The sequence below is a fragment of the Temnothorax longispinosus genome, chromosome 1, assembly GCF_030848805.1.
Source record: "Temnothorax longispinosus isolate EJ_2023e chromosome 1, Tlon_JGU_v1, whole genome shotgun sequence".
Taxonomy (NCBI): Eukaryota; Metazoa; Arthropoda; class Insecta; order Hymenoptera; family Formicidae; genus Temnothorax; species Temnothorax longispinosus.
The window spans coordinates 6,502,610-6,523,215 of record NC_092358.1 but is presented as its reverse complement, the minus strand read 5'-3'; the positions used below and the strand labels follow the sequence as shown (position 1 = coordinate 6,523,215).

The window sequence follows — 20,606 nt, the reverse complement described above, 5'->3', positions numbered from 1 at the left end:
TACAAAAACATCCTTTATTAAATTGTATTTGGCTAAAATCAAGTCTTACACAATTAGTTATCAAATAACTAGTCAGTCAAATTAATTGAAGACTAAGAAATTTATGGCATTTGCAAATTTGTTTTCTATTTTCTCATTATTTTATAACATGATGCCCATTTACCATGTAAGAATAATTTTGCAATTTCAGAAAAAGTTGACTCGCTCCAATTACATAGTCGAGAGAATTAGACAATTGCAAATGGTTAATTGTACATATGCCACTTCAATTAACTATGGTAGTGCAGTTGAACAGTCTGCGATTCTGACTAGAATATTGGAACGTAAGAAAAGAGAAATCGCGAGGAGGTATGAATTATAGAACGTGGGACTGACATTGACCTTCTAAACTTTAAAAATCAAGAGATTTTGCTATCATGAATAGTTCGCCACGTAAGCCCGTCGCCGTAAGGGCCATGAGTCGATGGAAATAAGATATGCCACCAGTTTCTGCAACAACGAACATTTAGATACATTATGAGAATAATATTAGACAATTTTTTAATGAGAATAATGCGAAAATGACATATTTGACGAAGTGCCAATAAATTATTTATATGCTAACCAAAATTTGCAATAGCTATTATTAATTCCCAATTTCGCTCAAATTCGAAATTGTAGTCATCTTAAAGTTAAAAGAACATAAGCATCTCGAAGGTGAGATACATAATCAACATATTACATAATGCATGAAGTTTAATTAACTTTGCAGTTTGACTTTTTAAACTAAATTGATCTTTCTGACTGAAAATTCTATAGAAGTGATATTATTTTATGACTATGTTCATTATTTTTCTCATTTAACTAGCCTATCATTAATGATTCATATTTCATTATTCAGTTGTTTGTATTTTAATCGGAGATTGCTACTGTATTGTCTTGATAAAATTTCCAATACCTATTTTTTATTCCTAAGAACAATCTCCAGTTCTCTCTGGGCCCGAAGTCGTACGGATTCTGATAGAACTTATTCTGGGCTCGATACTTCTTTGATTCCGCGCTATTGATGTGCGCCTCAATGCTTGTCTCCCCCCGGGTGATGAGACCTGCGTGCCACCAGGCTAGGGCACCCAGCGCCGCAAATGTGGCGACACAGATCAAACCCGCGAAAATTATCAGTCTTTGTCGCCATTCTTTGGCCTCAGTTTCTGCCGCCTGTTTTGCTATTTCTGCCAGCTCCTCTTTGCTCAAGTGATCTAATGATTCTGTCTGTATAAATCAAGCGCACGCGTTTAACATTTTGCAAAAATGATAATTTGATAAGCATGTTTTATTAAATTGTTTGTCTAACGTACCATTGGGATTATTTCCGAATTATTAAGGCGCACCGGATGGCCGTCCAATTCCGGTTCCTGGTCAGGAAAGAACTCCTCGTAGGCAAGTCGTATACCGAATATCATGATAAACGTAACGCCAACTACGGTATAAACCATATATAGGAAGAAGTGCCGATGATTGTAGTGGCCGACGCAATTGTTTAACCATGCTGCACATTGATTAAGGAAAACTCTTCACAGGATGTTGCAGAAATCGCCCATTATAAATTCTCATTGATGTTAATTAATCTATAACGAATAATTAACTGATGAAAACTGACTGGATATACAAAAATAATCCATGAAATATGCAAGGATACGACAATGATGATCCATCTTGAGGATACATTTGTTGCAGACAGAACAGTGATGTGTTCTGGGTGGCTTTGGCTTGATGCATTTCTTGCAAATGCTCACAGCCTCCGGGATGAGGCCTCCCTGAGGTGGATTACCCGCTGGCACAGCCACGCCCATATAATAATGAAAGCAGACATTAACCAGCAGCCAGTTCCCGACTATCAATAAGATTATCGTCATCGATGGACTTCGTTCCCACCACCAGGGTAGGCCCAAGTAGTACGCAATGTACACAATGCTCAAGGTCAGCAGGCTCACCATCACCAGGAACACCTGTGGACTGCAGCACTTAGTAAATACATTGTGGATGTTGTGAAGTTTGTGTTATATAAAATGAAGTACTGTGGAGTATTCTATGGAATATTATTCATCTAATTTGATAGACATGATATTGTCATGCCCGAATATCACTCGTTATTGTGGTGTACATGAATAAAATATATTAACTACAAAAGAAGAGCAACCACTTTAACGCTAATATAATGAAACGCAACCACAATAAAAAAAATCTCTAAGAATATCTCAGTTAGTCAAGATATGTCGATCCAGTCTGATTCTCTCTTTTTAAATTTGATGGCTTGTCATCACAAAGATCTGTTTTCAAGTATCAAAATTGTAGTATTGATTTCTTTTTAACTCAGCTGAGGCTCATGCCACAAGTATAATATTAGAATCGTGTTAAGAAAGCTAATGTGAGATTTTGAGGTACGATACAAGAAATAGTATTTAAAATCTTACCGGACCCAAAAAGGAGGTGAAGTTCTCGACGAACCAGAACATGGGTTCCATAAGTATATCACAAGCATAACTCCAATTCAAGAAGTCATTGTAGAACAGGGATCTGAAGACAATTTGTAGTCGCCACCACCGCTGCTTTAAACTAACCCTTAAAACAAGTGAAATCAGATTATACTCAGGTCCAAATAAAATTATATAGCATAAAAGAGCAATAAGTGGTTGGATTAAAAATCAATAATTTTTAACAACAATGGATTGAAAGGATTGAGAATTCAATAAATTTTTAACGCAATCGACATAGGCAGAAATCGGAAAAATAGAGATACAATAAATTTGTTGCGCGATGAGATATATAATTTGACAGATGGAAGTTCGACAAGTGGAAAAATTTATCGGATTTACCGAAGAATGCTTGGCGCCTTCGCCAAGGTCGCCAAGGACCACTGTATCTTCGCCATTTTCGCGTTTGCCCTCGAGTCCGCTCACATGCACGTGCTCATAATTCTGGCATATTAATTATATTGAAGTCATGTCTCGCGAACGCTCGTTCGCTCATCCTTAACGTCGCACTTTGCACACCTTGATAAGACATCCGATAAGGTGTTGTGACTGACAATCGCCGCCGCGGTGAGAAACGATAACCTCGAATACCTCGATCGATCCGCAAAGTACGGCCTTGTCCGCCATATTTGTTTTCAGGAAAGGGTAGAAATGTCATCGAAAAAAATTATGACGTATAATGTTAGATATATTATTTATTACATATGTTCGCAAATCGAATTCTTGTAAATGTGAAATTATGTGACTTGTGTCATAAAATAGGAGAAAACGCATAAGTATATACAGACTTTCCCGCCATTTTTTGCAAGCGGCACTTTCAAACGTTATCAGAAACACTCCCGAATATGCAGAACTGTTTATTTGAGAATTTGTAACATACGTAAAAGAATTAAAACTATTAAAAATATAAAATATAAACGCACACATAAATGCTTACATATATTTTCATATTTTAAAAAATATAAAATTTAGGAGTTCGTTTTTAACATCAGTTTAATTTAAAATCTAAGAGAGAGAAAACATTGAATTCTGAAATTTTTGTTAAACGTTTAAAAATATAGATATCTTTAAATTTTAGATTTTTTATTATTAGACAAATGACATAGCGATTCGTCGTATAAAGGTAGATTTATTTTCTTATAGGTATGCACGAGTGTACATGCGTTTTAACAAAAGTGCATACACGTATATACACGCTACACGCTAATCTTGTTAGTCACGCAAAAGGCGCATTTTGCGTTCACAACGCCGAAAAATTCGCAATTATATTTGCGAACGAGAATAAATTCATGGAATGCTTTTAACAGTCGATTTTATATATATATATATATACATATACTGATATACATATATATGTATATAAGTATATATATATATAGCTCGTTTCTGTAAGGATTAAACCTTAAACTTCAACAATTTAAGAACGAGTGTAATAAGTAATAAGTGGTATTAACACTTTATCTGCCATGAAGAACTACATAAGAAGATACCTTTCTTTAGAAGTCAAACATAAAATATCTATAAATCAAAGAATGCTTAAAGAATTTCATGGGATCAAAGCGTTCCAGAAATAAAAAATTTCGCAAATAATCAAAATCGTACAAAGATCCGAGACTGCAATGAGGGTGACGAGTTTAGGTATTAAAAGACAGTCTTGAAACAAAAAATATAGTGATATTAGGAGATCCGAAAAAATAGGATATATTATTTTTGACGGCACGTATGGCAGACAACGAGTTACCTTAACTCCGATATAATAATTATATATTAATATAATTAATATTATATAATAATAAGGTACAGGATAATCACACGAGGTATAGGCCAAGGTAATAACAGGGCAACGTTGGTCTCCCTCACTTGGCCCGAGAAGAGTACTGCTTTGCAATCGATGACTTAAAAGTCCAAATTTGGCGTTCACGATAGTACATTAAGATTGAAAGATCAAATTTAGAAATCTTAAAGAGCTAGGGCAGACTTGCGCCCTCAAAGGGTCAATCGATTAATATCATTAAAGATTCCGGAGGCTTAAACACCTCGGCAACACTACGTAAATATCATAGCGATCTTCTAAAAATATATGAGTCAACAAAACAGTTTCTAAGAAGAAAAAGACGTACATTTTCTGTGAAGTTATAAGAATAATTCGAGAGAGAGAGAAAGATTCTCGATTTCAATTAAATTACGAATACCCTTTCTGCCTTTGCAGATCAAATTTGTATCGATAACTTTTAATTCATCTATTTCTTGCAAGAAATTGAGTATTTGAACGGATCGATGATCTACTTTCTCTGATATAATTAATAAATAATTTAATAATTTTGTATATAATAATTTAAGATACTTTATAACTTCAACGTTTCAAAAATTCTCAAAGCTGTGAAACTTTAAGAAACTTTAAAGATGACTTTAATCATCGATTCTTTCAAATCCTCAATCATTGAATCATGTATCGGAAGTGTTGTACTTGAAAGACTGGGTAGGTGTGTAAACGAGGTACGTACATATTTACAAAGACACGTGCGAAAGGGTTCTTCGGGGTCTTTTCTTAAAGATACGTCTCGAGCAATGACATTTTGGTCGCGTTTGATCTTCTCTAAACATTGAATTATTGGATTTTGCTTGTAAATCGTAAAATCGTGATTCGCAAACAGATTTAATTCGATTTTTCTGTCTTTTTAATATTTTTTTTTAACGTTTTTACTCGATTTTATCGGTTTTTGTTTAAATGTATAATCGTTAAATCACTGAGAATTTGCGTATTCTCCTTATCTGCATAAAGAGTGGCGGGTAGATCGATGGAAAGGTTCATGATATTTTATAGTCATTGCTCGAAGCGTAGTTGATAATCTGTGATACTGAAATCTCCGATAGAACGTTAAGATCTCATAATACGGTGTCCAGAGTATCAAGACTTCGCAACAATTGCTCGTCCTTGGAACACCATTGTACTAGCTCTTCGATGGTCACCACACCGTCCTTATTCGCGTCCATCAACTAAAAATATGCATGAGGTATTATTCTTAACCATTAATTAATACTTAACTTAATTGTAAATCGTAAATTAAATGTGAAATACCGTTAATTACTGTCTATCATTAAGTATCATTACGACCAAATACAATAAATTAAAAAATCTGTTAAAGTACATCCTCTCTTCTAAATACATATAAATAAGAGATATTTAGAATATTATAATTTCTTAGATCTTAGTGGATTGTGAAATTAGTAACTACTTAAGTCTTGGAGGATCGCAAAATGCTGCTGTCAATTATATAATTTACAAACTTTATCTCGTTATTAATTATCTTCAGGTATTTTTTAGGTATTTTTGTTCTAACCAGGTATCATATTAATACTCACGTGGAAGATACGATCGACGTGTTCACGGGCGGCCGCATGCGGCTCAGGGATTTGCGGTTGCGTGTAACGGCCTAGCATGTCGTAAATGGAGCCGACGACATCCAGCATTTCCTCTTTGCTTATCAGACCATCGCCATCCAGATCGTACAGACCAAATACCCATTGCAGCTTCTCCTCCACCGACCCTCTTGACACCTTCGACAGTATAGTGAGGAACTCCTATTTAAAAAAAATTTCGAGCTCAGTTTGAAACTGTGGATTTTCTATAGAATGGGAACATTCGGTAAATTTAGAGCCGAGCTTGAAATGTCGCGTTGACATTTCTGCGTGCCTTTTAAAGCACTTGTCTGCGAAAACACGTCGCTCACCTCGAAGCTTATCTTGCCGGACGGTTTCCTCTTCATGGTGTTGAAGACATAATGAGCGTACTGACTTGCGTCTACAACACGTGATGATCAGAATGGTAATGATAATTAAAAAAAAAATCTATGTGCGACTTCTTCGTATAACGTAAGATAGACTCATTTACCGTAATGAAAAAGATAAGAATCTGAGAATTTAGAAAAAATCCTTATCCTTATAAGAAACCATGTAAATTAATTATCATTTTATTTTATTTCTGTCAATATAAAGTCAGGAAGTTTCAAGAATCTCATGTCACGAAATTTGAGAAAGAAGATGGAGACAGAACATTATTCAAAAATTTCGTTTTTTTTTTACAATAAAAACAATTATCTATTTTATCAAAAATTTACAATGATGGAAATAAGGACGCTTTATTGGTGTTATGTGGTTCAGCGATCTCTCGACATTATTATTCGTCATTATCATTCTCATCATCATCATCCCTTTATTACCTCCCTGCGGAAAGAATCGCGAGAAGATCTGCTTAAAGGCATCTTCGTCGACCAAACCGCTTGGGCACTCCTGCTTGAAACCCCGGTAGATCAGCTGGATCTCCTTCCGTGAGAATCTGGTGGTGGCCGCGAGGGTGGCGAGCTCCTCCGGCTTGTGTCGGCCACCAAGGGCGAGCGCGGCGCCCCCGGAGCTCCCTAAAACGCCCCCGAGTCCTTCAAGCTCTCCTTCTGCAAGTTCGCAAGCCCTTCACTCCTAAGACTGCGTCGCGCCTTCGAGATGCTCCCTCTCGGGCCTCCCTCCTCTCGTCGTCGAGCGCGGGGCAGCGACGCCCTTCGCACGAAGGGTTTCGGCAAAGTCCCGTCGCCCGCGATTGCCGAGAAGGGAGGTCTCCAGCAATTTTTTTTCTTTCTTACTTGAAAGAGATGGACACAAAGGGGTTCTTTTTTCCTTTGCTTTACTTTTTTTCTACTTTTGAGGGAATCATCGTGACAGTAGCATCCCTGAAGAAGGGATATACTCTACTCTAGAAGGGACCTACACAGTGCGCAAAGACTTGCAAGCGGAGAAGTCGTGAGAGGCGAGAGACAACAGGGGTGAAGAAAGATCGTGGTGGTTCGCACTATATGAAGTCGTTTTTTTTTCTATATGAAGTCGTTTTGTATATGAAAAACAAGAAAGATAAATAACTTGCAAAATAAAATCCAAATTTGAAAAAATTGAAAAAGACATAGTAACAATTATTGCAACAGTATATTGCGACATATATTTAATTTTATCTTCAATTTTTATTGGTTGTTTATTAAAATATTAATCAGTTTTTAACATCATTAATTGATAAATTATTTTTAATGGGCGACTCTGTCTCCATAGTGTAAATCATTCAAGAAGAGAACTGAGGAAGAGCGAAAGAGCTCCGAGAAAGAAGATATTGCGAGAATACATTCTTCATGTTCTGAGAGTGAAAGAAGTCCATTGATACGGATTTTACAGTGCTGGGTGATTATGTTCCATAAAGAGATTTGATCAGAAATGCTTCTTATGGTAAATGCAATTAATATACGTGCGTGCTTCCAATATGGCTCTGATAAGAAAAGATATTTTACAAAAGCAGGAAATAATTCAACAACTTTCCTTGTAAACAGAGATATAGACTATAAAATAGATGCAATATAGCAATTTTACCTTCATTTTTAATATTTTCATCAACGTTATTTACTAACGAGTCGAAATTTAATGCTACATTACTAACTAATCAAACACCGATAGAAATTCGCTATTAGAAAGAGCTCAATATAATATCATAAGAGAACTACGAATTGTTTAAGCAATAATCTACGATATAATACAAGGGGTAGAATCTACAGATCTAAGGGAAAAAGAAGTAATCTAAAGAGTCAAAAGGAGATTTAAAAATGCAGGGGTTGGAAAGTCTGAACATTCAAGTCTTTGCAAACACACTTAAGGGCTGTAAATCTTGACCTAAATATTTGAGAGTTTAGAAATTTGGGGATTAAAAAATGTAAAAACGAGGCAGTTTTTAACAATCTGAGCAATCGAATTCAAGCAAGAATCAGGGATGGAAATTTTCATTACAAATTTGTGTCGTCTACAATTTACTAAATGATAACATGTCAAAAGTTACTTTCTAAAGAACTGCGACGTTCTGTTCATCCCCTACACATGCTGTGACTATTAGCTCTGGTCCCGGGTATCCGGGGTTGCCATGGTAACGTTGCAGCTCCTACCCCTTACTTCCTGACTACCCCTTCCTTTTATGAATGTTACGTAAATGTTTGTGAAGAAGTGCGCAGGAATCTTCAAAGATAAGTTCTCCGAAGCGCAAATTTCGTATTTATAAAGAGATTAATCAAGTATTTAATGCATAATTACATATAGTTAGATAAAAAATTATGGAAAAAATTTTTTTTTAATTTGTGCGAACTAATCTGCTTATATAAGGCATTATAAATCTGCCGTTTTATTAAGAAATATCACATTGCAAGAAAGTACGATAGTATTTAAAAATCCATAGAATTAAGAAAAAAGAAATTAAAACTCTAGAGCTTCTAAAGATTTAAGAATAAAAAAATCTAATACTTAAATCTAATACTTAAAAATCCTAGATTCTATAATTAAAAAATAAAAGCTAAGATTTAAATATAGAAAAGTGTTACAAAAAGTGTTGTATCAGAGTAGGCATTGCAGTTGATTAAAGAGATTAGAAAATTTGAGGTTCTAAGAATCTCGAAAATGCTATAAGAATTAGGAGATGAGAATTATATAAAATGTTTAAAGGATTTTAAGAGGAAGCGAAGAGTTAAAGATTCAAGAGTTTCAATTACGGAATCTTAAAGTGCGACATCGCTGTAGAGAGATAGATGCACAAGAGGTCGAGTGAGATGAAAGAGGAAGGCTTCGTGAATTACAAAAGCCAAGTATTTAAACGCCGAAAGAATTCGAGAATCGATAAGCGAGACCTGGAAGATGAGGGAAAGAGTGTTATCCAAAAATATCCATCTCCCAAGATATTTCGAAAGGCTCCAACCAAGCCGACGCAGACATGACCTTTGACACATTAACACTCCTGGTGCGACACGGGGGTTGGACTCCGACCTACGCAAGAAACTACCATTCATAGAACAGGGGATTACTACATACAAATGGACAAGGACAAACAGATAATCAGGCCATTTCCACAGAGGTGGGAAAGGTGTGAGAGAAGAAGAGAAGAAGAGAGGGATCCTGGACGCTGATCACCGCACCTTGGTGCTGCATTCGGCAGTTATCACCCCCCGGCTGTCGCTCCGCTTGTCAACGACGCTCTCCGCTGAGTAGTCGATCGACTGGTCCAAGTATCAACAGCAGTGGCACGTATATCGAACGGTGCCGCACGGACACGAGGCGAGAAAGCAGGAGGAAGAGCTTGATCACCGAACAGCCTTTCTTTCTTTCTCTTTACGGTCGTTCTCGCTTTCCGAACTTACGTTTGTCGCGGCTCTTACGCGCCTTCATCGGCCAGCAATCGCGCAGATTGCTTGCTCGACCTGCCCCTGATATGTCGGCGGCCGGACGGGATTATCAGGATTATTCGATTCACCACCACTGATCGGCGTGACGCATCCCGAGACGCGCTCTCCGAACAAGGTGCTCCGCACGCGCACGGGGCGGTATATGAGAGAAGGAGAAAGCGAGATATACAGAGAAAAGGCTTGGGACAACCACGCAGTTGCGGATGCTGCGCACAGGATACGCCGCTTTGGCTGCTGCGGTAGCTGTCCGTCCTTCGCGATGCTGAACGACGGCTGCGGATGACGTTACACTGCGCCGATGATTCCACACTGAATCACCGTGGGGGATCCGTGGAAAAACGTGCCATAAGTACGTCGCTTTCAACGCGCAAGTGCGACGATCTTCGACAGCCGGTGGTAGCGACGGTTCGACAAGAACTTCGAATCGTTACTTCGAGCACTGAAAAAGTCAAAAATTCTTAAAAATCTCCCCCAAATATCTGAAAAAATTTACATCCAGAGAGATATAATATTTTATATCTCTCTGTACATCTCTCTGCTTTTTCCTAATTCATACTTAAATGTTAGATATTGGAAACCAAGAAGTATTAAAATATACTTTGTCCAATGTTTATTAAAAGTAGAATTAATTCTACTAGTCTGATTAAAAAATGTACACATATTCCAGCTTCTTCTAGTTGAAAAAATTAAGTCTATTTCGATTTAGCTACAAATTATACAGAATTTTCTCTAAAATTTGAATTTCTTACCAATAATAGAATTTAGAAAAAAAAGTAACAAAATAAATAAAACTTTAGTTAGTCATAATCGATAGTTGGATGAGAAGACCTCCAATAAAAGTTAAAAGCTTAAAAAATAGAGAAAGTTTTTTGAAACTCCTGAAAGGCTTTCTTAAAGACCTCGAAAGACCCCGAAACTCTCAAGAAACGGTAAACATTGTACTATATCATGAAACAGAACTGACAGCGTCTCATCCCTAGCTGTTTTATTTCAATTTTGGCTCATCAGCATGCCCTTCCAATAATATACTCCATTATTAAAATAACCCGCTGAAATGTCACCGCAGCTGACAAGTCAGGCCACTTGCTAGTTGTTCCAATTTAAAAATAGATATTTGCTCGTTAATTCTGTGAATGACATAATTGCCGACAAATATTAATGCATATTTGATGACGAGTTATTAAGTTGTCAAGCACAGCTTGAAACATTGTACCAAATGTGAATAAAAATGAGTTTCTCTTTCTTAAGCTTCTTAAACTCGGTTCAAAGATTTTTTTCAAGAAAGATATTTTTCTCAAAGTTCGTTAGAAACGCTGAAATGCATATGACAACTCGCTTTCTATCCGTATATCGATTCTATATACGAAGGTAAGTCGACGATGTAAAGCGGATCAATCCACATTGAATTTCACAAAAATAGCAAACAGTTAATTAATTCACAGCGTTCTTACATTTATTTGCGTCATAAATCAGAGCACCAAACGTCGATATCGACGAAATGTTGTAATTGGTGCACTTAGAAGCTGTGATATCCTAATTATGGAATTGCAAATAAATAATCTGTTTCAAGCATCCATCATTTTTAACGCTTCATTGCGTCAGAGTTAATTATTTTCATCGGAGAGAGTATGTCTAAATTTTCTGATTTTGTTTAAAAAATCAAATTAATAAAGCTAAATTCTAATAGTTGCTTTCCATTTACATCAAAACTCAGATAATTCTCACTTGTGACGTCATAACTCACAATCAGTGAAATGCACTTGTTGTTCTTTTTGCATGCTGGCAAGTGAGATTCAACTGAGTTTTTATCCACAATAGAGAGACCATGTGCTTTAATGAATCTAATAAACTCACATTAAAAGTGAGGCTATGGACCTGTATTATTATGCGATAGCTTTGTCACCAAAATAAACAGGTAAATACAAAATGACATATCTTACCTGAGTATAAAATACTCACATGAGTGACTCAGATCACTTGAGTGTAAATGGAAAGCAACTAATATCTACTCGTTGACACTTCTCGCTTTTATACTTCCTCTCGCCATTATCCCTCAAAGAAGCATAAAGTATTGTTGTACTGCATACGTACGTCTTGATCTCGGTCTCTTGTAAATTTTTTACGAGCTCTTGACGAACTTCTTTCCGCGTAAACAAACTCCGCAAGTCGATACGCAAAAGTAGCGCACAGAAAGAACCATTCCAGTTTGCCCGCGACGCAGTTCGTCGTTTCAGGTTGCTGCGATGTTGCTTTAATTGATATATTTATTATTACATAGATTTCCTCCTTTTCTCCTTACTTTAATTCTCTCTTCCTCTCTCGTGCAACGTTTTCTGCAATATCATTTAAATTAAAATATTAAATGCCCTGGAAAATCAAAACCTGAAAGAGACAAACTCTGTTTATCTCATTTAACCACTTTTTGACATCGCAAATTAATTAAGTTGCAAAAACGGAGTAAGGAGTAAACGCAATAAAGCCATCAGTCAGTGTGATTAGATCTAAATAAACTTTTCTCGTACCTATCACTACGCATCCCGCACGTTACGCACGTAATTTCACCGGGAGGCGTGATTAACACGTGTACCGGTAACATCTTGCCGGATAGTAATTGCGGACATAGACGTCAGACAGCGAGAGGGGTGAGAGAACTCGGAGAACGCGTCTAATCATCACCATTTTCATGGTTTTCTTCATCTTTCTTCGCGATTTCACAAGATCGCGTCCTCGCGACTGGGATTGGCGCAGATTGGCGCGCCATTTTTCGCTCGCGAGCGATTGGAGAGGATCCATTCGAGCCGGCGATCAATGATATCTCGATCTCGCGACGGGGACCAATCGATAAGCACCCCGCCGTTGATTGGTCCCGGCCTGCCGTTCCTCTCCACACTCCACCCCCTTCGATGGTCCGGCGAAAATCCTCAATTGCGCGCCCCGCTGAGAACGCGACTTTACGGCGTTTCGCGCTCAAAAGTCACGGTCGGCTCGAATTCGAAAATCCACGAAAATCGGTTCGGGCGAGCGACGAAGCAGACGAAATTCCGCCATACAGCAGCAGCAGCAGCAACATGAATGTCGGCAGCGTCGGCGGCAGCGATATCGCGCATCTGTCCTACAAGGAGCTGCAGGCCCTGGCCCTGAGGTACCGCGTACCGGGTAACATCAAGGTGAGCTGTCACCCATCGTCCGCAACGATGAAGAAATCCCGACGATCGTTTTCCCTTCCCCGTCCGCTTCGATCCCTCGCACGTCGCCGGTACCTATCTGGGTCCCCCCGAGCCGAGCGGCGATCTATTCGAACTCCCGTCGAAGATCGCGCCCCGATCGATCGGCGGTTGCGATCCAAGGGGCTCCCCGGAGAGTCCGCGTAGCGTTCCCCGAGTCGTGGCAGTTGGGGACTGGGGAGTCGAGACCGGTGGCGCGGGGGTTAAAATCGCCGGATCTCTCGCGAGATCCCGGGTGGACGGGCAATTTGGGAATTCCTAACCAAGACTCGTTTACCTGAAGTTGCCGAAGTCGCAACTTCGGAATCGTTGTCACCGCGGTACAAGGGGCTGCCGGTAACGGATATTCGAACGCCGTCTCTGACACCCCTTCGCGTACGCACGCCCCCGCCCGAACGGACGTCGGACATGGATGACCGTCGCGAGGAGGCAATCGCTCGCGTCCGCCAGGGACGAGTCGCTTCCTCTCGCCCGTGTAACGGGCGTAAACCTGGATCGCGATCCAGGGAAGTACGCGAGATCCTAACCAAAAATGACGCTATCAAACGCTATCAGCTCCGTCCGTTCCTCGCGGACTTCCCGCCCCCACTTCCCGTGTCCTGTTCCTTCCTTTCTGCCGCCTAAGGTCCGAATACGCGCTTCACTCTTCACTTCGCTTCGTTCCGAATGCCGAGAGTGTACAGCGAAGTACACAACTGAAGCGAAATGAAGCTTAACCGTCGTTTTCATTATTCGTATATGCGTCTGCTAATTCTTTTCGAGCTTTCTCTACTTTTTTTTTTTTTTTTTTTTAGTAGATAGAGACGAAATATTGCCGAGAACTAATCGCCGATCGAGTCGCAGAATCTCATATTATACGAATATATTAATTATTAACTACGATTCTGCTGTAATTTTTATACCAATGATCATTTGACTGCGAAATATGTTTAATTTCTGTCAGAATTGCGTTTATTACAATTCTCAACTTCGACATTCCCAAAGTCTCAATTCCAATATCTTCGGTAAATCACTTACTAAAGTTTCCACTTTTCAATACAAAGGTTCCATATTTTTCTTTAAATCATAAATTAACAGTATGAAGAAATGATGGAAAAGTTAAATATAATTTTTAATTTAATTTATAACATTTTAAAGAGATTTTCTTTTTTTCATTTCTTCGATCCTTTTTCCATTTCTTCTTCGATCTCTTCCACTTCTTCTAATTTAGCTGATTATCGCGGACGTTCGATTCCGTCGTCTCGTCACGACTTTAAATTGCAGAAGAAGGCGTTGATCAAGGTTCTGCAAGCCGCCAGAAGTGGAAATGACGCCGAGTTTTGCCGGTTGCTGCAGGAGCTGAGGAAGAACCGCAAGAGGAAGACGAGGAAGTCGAAGGACTCCAAGCTTGGGGTAACATCGACCCCGCTGCACAGTCCCGACTATATAATGGTCGATGACGACTATTATTGTCAGCAACAGCAACGTCAGTCGCAGCAACAGTTGCCTTATCAGTGGGTGAGTTGCCATAAGTTCCCGTGATTGATCGCAATATGATTTTATTGTACAAATCAAGTCACATTCTCATTCTTTCTCTCTTATCTCAGGCCAGTTCGTTTTAGCTCAACTTCTTGCACAGTTCACCTTTTCTCTTTTTCTCTCCAATGTGAAAAGAAAAAGAGGAAAGATAAACCGCACAAAAAGTTCAGTTAAAACGAACAGGCCTCTTCTTTACTTCTATATTTCATTCATTTTCGCGACGCAGTGAGCAAGCGACAATGATTGACTTCGGACAAAGTGTTTCCCGTTTTTGCAGATCGGTGCAGAGGAGGAGATACCAACTAAAGAGGACGATACCAAGATTCCACGTTACGAGGAGTTCAAGCAGTTACTACTTAAGAGGATTCAGCGGGAATTCCAAGCATGCGACAACAACAATAACCAAGTGGAAGATCTGAGTATCGTGAATCTGCGGACGCCGTCGATATCGCCCAATCTTCAAACGATTCCTCTAGTCGAGCCGAGCTACCCGAAAGCGAATCTGATCAACGACACGGATCCTCTTGCGATCTCGTCGAACGACAGATCGAGTCACCAAGCATTGAAAGAATCTGAGGGAGGCTCACAGGGCTCGTTCCTGCTGAAGAGAATGCTACAGGCGCCGGTGGGCGCCAATCTAGGCGAGATCGCCAGCTCCATTTTCTGGGCTACCAATCTGTTGGATAATTCTGACACCCTGACCGCCGAGTCAGAGAGTAACGACACTGAAGATCAGCTGAACACGAATACCAATGAGTATTACAACCTGCTGAAGAATTCCAATGGCGAGTTTTTGCTAAATGAGGCGAACTTGATGCCTCAGCAGAGTTCGAGCGCACTGGCTGGTGACAATCAGTACAGGTTTCCCAGCGATATGAACAACCGGCCGAATCCCTACCAGAACTGGACGGTTACTAGCGTGATGGAGGTACCTGAAAGCGATCTACAATCCTCTAACGTGTTCCACGCGATCTACTACAACAACAACACGGATCCCACCGCTGCTGCCGCGAACGCGGACAACAATCTGGCTTATCAATATCGGACAGATACCGCTTGCAACGGCGGTCAAAACTTCTTCAACTTTGACACGCAGGACACCAACTACCACCTGACCGGCACAGACATGATGACTAACGACCCCTCTAATATTTATTATTTGCAAAATTTTAGCACACGCAACGGAGAGATGAGCACAGGATATTTTCGCAACGTTGACACATTCGAACAACAGAGCAACATGCAGCAAAATGTATATGCGAACGATCAACAGTATCAGTACCTTCATCCTCGATTCACTCAGGAGACGAACAATCTGTTGAACGAGAGACTCGAGCAACCGCAAAGCAATCTTATGGCACAGAAAATAATAGAAAATAATATTAATAATATTAATCAGGAAACTGGTATGGGGAATTTGCAGAGACCGGCAAATGGTGCGCGTTTGTTTTATTTACTTTTCTTATTGTTATAAATTATAATAGACGATATAAACATAAAGATCGTAGAAAAAATACATTTAAAAATAAAATATAAAGTGTGTATGTATATACATTTTTATATAAAAACGAAAAATCACATGTACTTTTCTTAAATAATATTAATTCTTCTCTTTTCAAAGAGCAGAATCTGTTTTCGTGATGTTTTAATTAAGCAATGTTTCATCAATCAGGAACAGTAGAGCCGTTCTGGCCAAAGTGGACTCCCGAGTCCAACAACAATCTGGAGAACATTCTCAACTATCACGTACCCAAGCAAGTGGATTACTCCAAGTTAAGTCAGACATCCTGCGTCTATTGCTACGTGGCGCCGATCGTCTCGCAACGATCCAATCTGGCAGTTAACGGCTGCTCGATCGAACGTAGATATACCGCTGAGCAGCGGCAACATTCCTTCTCGCCCTACTGGATGTTATACAACGACACTTCGCAAGGTACGCGAATGACGAATGTGCGCGGCAATCCGCTCGAGCAGTCTACGTCGACACGCGCAACCATCCTCGCTAACAACGACTATATGCAGGAGACCGCCCACAATGCTCCCATCAACGATGTGTGGATGAATGAGTACGACCCATCGTCCATCGCCGATGGCATGAACATTCAGGTCTCAGATCCGCTCTTTTTTAACATTACTGATCGGATTGACATTCCGAACGCGCCGGGCATAGCGAAGACTTAAAATTCGCGGGCGAGATACGACAATAAACAAGTATCTAGAATAAAATTGGGACTTTTTCAAGTGAAACGGATGGTGTTCAAACCGCGGAGTGACGATAATCCTCTTCCATTTCTAAGCCACGAAAGGATCTTGTTATTGTTTCAGTTTGGAATTGGGACAACCGAAGCCCATCCGTCTTTGTGTACCGTAACAATTGACGCCTCAGTAATTATTTTATGCGATTGCCGTGAGATGCACTAACGTTCTTCCGCTTCCGTATCATCGACGAGTGACACGCGCAATTATTTCACTTGTAACTGAAACGGGAGCGATATCCAAACAGAAAGCAATAGCAAACAGAAATGGAAGTTGAATAATCGATACCTTGGGAGATAGACGGACGGATCTATCTTTGAATGTACGCTTCTACTGCAGATCATTGGAAGTTCTCTTTTAAGGCAAAAACTTCAGAACTTGATATTGTGGAAAGGCAAATATATTCCGTGGATCGGAGATAAAACGATATAATACTTATATTAATTAAATACTTGAACTATTATTTACGTGAGATTGCAATATTGCGATGTGAGAGAAGGGTTTATATGTTTTTTTCATGTGTTTAGAGGAAAAGATTAGGATTTTTATATTACATATAGGATTTATATATATCTATATAATATATGTATAAATACATATATTTCACGTCTCCTATATATATTATATAGAAAATAAATATAAATAAGAAATTTATATAGACAAAAATAATTAATGAACAATAAATGGTGGAAGTTTCTTATACTTTTAGTTAGATTGTGCAGTCGCGAGCTGCAGAATATTTTGTATATTAATAATATAATAAATAAAGTTCATGCATCAAAAAATCTACATGCGCACGTCCAATTTACGTACTTATTTGCTAAAATACGTAAACACAGAAGCCGGCGAAATCTAGCGACTATAATCAAAGTTTAATCATTTATCGTGCAGGGTGTAGAACGCTAAACTTTTTCCGACTCACCCGACATAGCATCCGGCTGATTGTGAAACTGCGAGCGGATGTAGTTTATCAGCTTCACAGAAATCGATTCCTTCCTCCGTCCTGCATACGCTCTGATTTCGTTTTCCATGTCGTCTGAGGTCTTCTTTCGCTCCGCGGATCTTCCCGGTGTCACATGTACACTATACATTTTTCGTCGATACGCCGATTCGTAATAATTAAACCCCTCTGAAGCTTCTGAAATCCTTCGGAGAACGACACGTTTTTAGATTGCGCTTTATAATAACAAGATTTGCAAGCTTTACAAGCTTCAGTTATTTAATCCTAACAGAAAGATAAAAAATTTTAGTTTAAAACAATTTTGTTTGTAAACAATTTTTTTAAGCTTTTGAATCGATCAATAATTTAAGAAATTTCACCAATTCGCAATTTTACAGCACGAAAGCCGTATCGATTAATTTTACAATACAAAATAACTGCGAATTTACGATAGAAAACAATAATTTCACGGTACTTGGTGTAATTTTCGAATATAAATTTCCGATATAGTCGTATTTTATTCATTTAATTATCGCATTCATTTAATAGAGTGTCGATCAACGGCTATCTCCGTCGCGATTTTGTTTGTCAACGAATCTCGAATTCGGACGAGTCTCAGTTCTCACTTCGTCTACGAATATTTTTCCGGCTTCTTTTCGCCTCGAGAGTCGAGAGGACGAAATCGGTGATGCGAGTCGGCGCGCCGTTCGCGAAAGACTGCGCTTGAAGTGCGTTAAAGGGAAGCAGGTAAACAGCAGTAGTTGCCTGTATGTATATGCATCCATATGTCGTAGGTGCAACCGGGTTGCATTCGAGTCGCGCGGTTTTAATGAGGTGCTCTGTGGCGCAATACGTTAATTATACAGAATGCTTCAGACACTTTTTTCGTAAGCTCTCCATAAGCTCCTACTCGCCGCAAGGACGCAAAACTTTGACCTAATTAACCGATACCGTAATTAGCCGTGCCTTTTAAGTTTGATTATTTTGCACGTGTATTATCACTGCTTATATATCTTGTACAACTTTCTGCAATAAAACTGTCGTAATTTTGCAATTTTTTCATAGTATATGTTATGTGTAGTCTTCAATCATTATATACAGTCTATTTCAATTATAAATTGGTATGCTAATTGTCTTGTAAGCTCTTATTAAGTCACCTAATCTTTTAGGAATATTAATTACATGTAGTAAGGGACAAAATATTGGAGTATATCTATTTTATATTTATTACAATCTATAATATAACAACTCATACTTATCACGCTTATCATTATTCGAGCAAGAATATAGAACACTTGTAAAAAGTGCGAGTCCAGCAAAGTTTAGTTTTACCAGTTTAGTTTTACTTTTACGAATAGTCTGGACGTAAGATTTTCAAATTTAACTTCGTTGCTCGACAGCCACTGGCTTCTGCATCTCTTCGATAGGTGGGACCGGGGGATATTGCCCTTTGTGCCAATTTCCTTCCAAATCCAATGCGCGATTATGATCGACGACGTTTGCCAAACACTCCTCGATCGCGGCGTCTATGTTCTCCGCAGTGATGAACGTAACGGATTCTTCCTTGATTTTTCTGACCTTTTTGTTGAGCATCTCCTTCTTCATCTCCTGCCTCTGCTCTTGCCTCAGCAAACGCTGCAGGATCGCGTTTCTGCGATTCTCTCTCATCTCCGCCAGCCTGATCTCTCGTGTCTTCGCTACTTCTGCATTCCACTCGTCGTTTATAGCGCTGCACCTTTCAAAGTCCTCCTCTTCGCTCTGCTTAAAAACTGTCTCGTCGGATCGTTGCTTGCCCTCCTCTGCAAGTTGCCTTACATATGCCCTGCAACATACCCGTTATTTTTCAAGCTACATATAGTTTCAGTAGCCAGAATTTTCTGTGTAAATTTGATCAGCCGAAGAGGTCAGAGTTATAGAACCACTTTGCGCACGTACCTAAACGATGTCATGTATGTCCTGTAATTATTATTCAAACGCTGGAGCTCCAATTTGTCCTCGACAGGTAGGACAGGCCTTTTTGGTATTCGAAACACTTTGGACTTTGCTGTGGGCAGCCAAATTGGTTTCCTCTTCCAACGCACGCACTGCGTGTAAACGGAATTCGGGACGAAAGTCTCGCAGAGCCCAGCGGTACCCATCGTTAAGGAGTTGACTTTTATTATCCTCATGGCCTGCATTATTTCTAGAGCTATGAGAAGTATTGTTGTAAAAATTGTGCTATTTTCGGTCATTGTAATATTCATACATTGTTACTACATCATTTGTTTATAGAATTAAATCAGTCTGTGACATCTGTGACTGATCTTATTATCAAATGCAACGACTTCTTTAGATAAAGAGGTTCAACATATAATTGATTAACAATATAATGTTGCAACGAACGTTTTTTAAACAAACCAAAATTAAAGAAACGTATATAGAATATGTGGAATAATAATCTTATAAAAAACTTAACACATAATGTAATACAGTACTGTATATATAATAAATAAATATTAATTGATATTAATAATTAATGATAAATACCATAATATGTCTTCGAATTAATAACACAAATATTTTCGCCGTTCCAACTTTGGTTATGTTACTCCGAAAAGTGAGGTTCTCGCTCTCGAAAAGTGAGGTTATGGTGTTTTCCTTTCTTTTTCCATGCACATCGATTCGCCGCGTCTGCGCATTCGAAATTAATATCAAATTGCATTTGTAATTATCACAATTAATAACTTTTACAAGGCAACACGCAGGTGTTTCCTTGCGATTTTACTGAGTTTTGTTGCACAGGATATGCTGTAATATAAATCAAAATAAATAAATCTATGTATATTTTTTTAATATTATACTCATATGGTTTTTTTTTAACATATAATTTTACATTCCATATATACTTATCTTAGTTTTGATTGCTTTT

The 20,606-nt window shown here is 38.8% G+C and overlaps 4 protein-coding genes across 8 annotated transcripts; 1 reads left to right on the top strand and 3 right to left on the bottom strand.

The window, feature by feature from the left end:
• Positions 1-10: 10 nt before the first annotated feature.
• Positions 11-3,116, bottom strand: LOC139809796 (palmitoyltransferase ZDHHC16A). 2 transcript variants are annotated; one of them, XM_071772994.1, is made up of 6 exons: positions 2,853-3,116; positions 2,451-2,598; positions 1,676-1,985; positions 1,335-1,525; positions 938-1,248; positions 11-489 (listed from the first exon to the last, which is right to left on the bottom strand). In XM_071772994.1, the coding sequence occupies exons 1-6, from the start codon at positions 2,906-2,908 to the stop codon at positions 399-401; spliced, it is 1,107 nt and encodes a 368-aa protein (XP_071629095.1). In that variant the 5' UTR covers positions 2,909-3,116; the 3' UTR covers positions 11-398. The 2 variants fall into 2 exon arrangements, with proteins under 2 accessions (XP_071629095.1, XP_071629104.1); XM_071773003.1 differs by having other exon boundaries at positions 1,676-1,992; positions 2,853-3,114.
• Positions 3,117-3,187: 71 nt separating this feature from the next.
• On the bottom strand, positions 3,188-18,430 carry LOC139809807 (A-type potassium channel modulatory protein KCNIP2). Of its 3 annotated transcripts, XM_071773014.1 has the most exons (6): positions 18,325-18,430; positions 17,681-17,904; positions 6,731-6,958; positions 6,242-6,312; positions 5,874-6,092; positions 3,188-5,507 (listed from the first exon to the last, which is right to left on the bottom strand). In XM_071773014.1, the coding sequence occupies exons 2-6, from the start codon at positions 17,847-17,849 to the stop codon at positions 5,397-5,399; spliced, it is 798 nt and encodes a 265-aa protein (XP_071629115.1). In that variant the 5' UTR covers positions 17,850-17,904; positions 18,325-18,430; the 3' UTR covers positions 3,188-5,396. The 3 variants fall into 3 exon arrangements, with proteins under 3 accessions (XP_071629115.1, XP_071629124.1, XP_071629132.1); XM_071773023.1 differs by lacking the exons at positions 17,681-17,904; positions 18,325-18,430 and adding an exon at positions 9,716-10,172; XM_071773031.1 differs by lacking the exons at positions 17,681-17,904; positions 18,325-18,430 and adding an exon at positions 9,494-10,168.
• On the top strand, positions 12,664-17,527 carry LOC139809699 (uncharacterized). Of its 2 annotated transcripts, none has more exons than XM_071772805.1 (4): positions 12,664-12,927; positions 14,248-14,481; positions 14,762-15,938; positions 16,175-17,527. In XM_071772805.1, the coding sequence occupies exons 1-4, from the start codon at positions 12,664-12,666 to the stop codon at positions 16,681-16,683; spliced, it is 2,184 nt and encodes a 727-aa protein (XP_071628906.1). In that variant the 3' UTR covers positions 16,684-17,527. The 2 variants fall into 2 exon arrangements, with proteins under 2 accessions (XP_071628906.1, XP_071628914.1); XM_071772813.1 differs by having other exon boundaries at positions 14,780-15,938; positions 16,175-17,525.
• Positions 18,431-18,886: 456 nt separating the features above from the next.
• Mrps26 (mitochondrial ribosomal protein S26) lies at positions 18,887-20,385 on the bottom strand. The gene is made up of 3 exons (XM_071773044.1): positions 20,225-20,385; positions 19,634-19,886; positions 18,887-19,520 (listed from the first exon to the last, which is right to left on the bottom strand). The coding sequence occupies exons 2-3, from the start codon at positions 19,873-19,875 to the stop codon at positions 19,079-19,081; spliced, it is 684 nt and encodes a 227-aa protein (XP_071629145.1). The 5' UTR covers positions 19,876-19,886; positions 20,225-20,385; the 3' UTR covers positions 18,887-19,078.
• Positions 20,386-20,606: the final 221 nt, after the last annotated feature.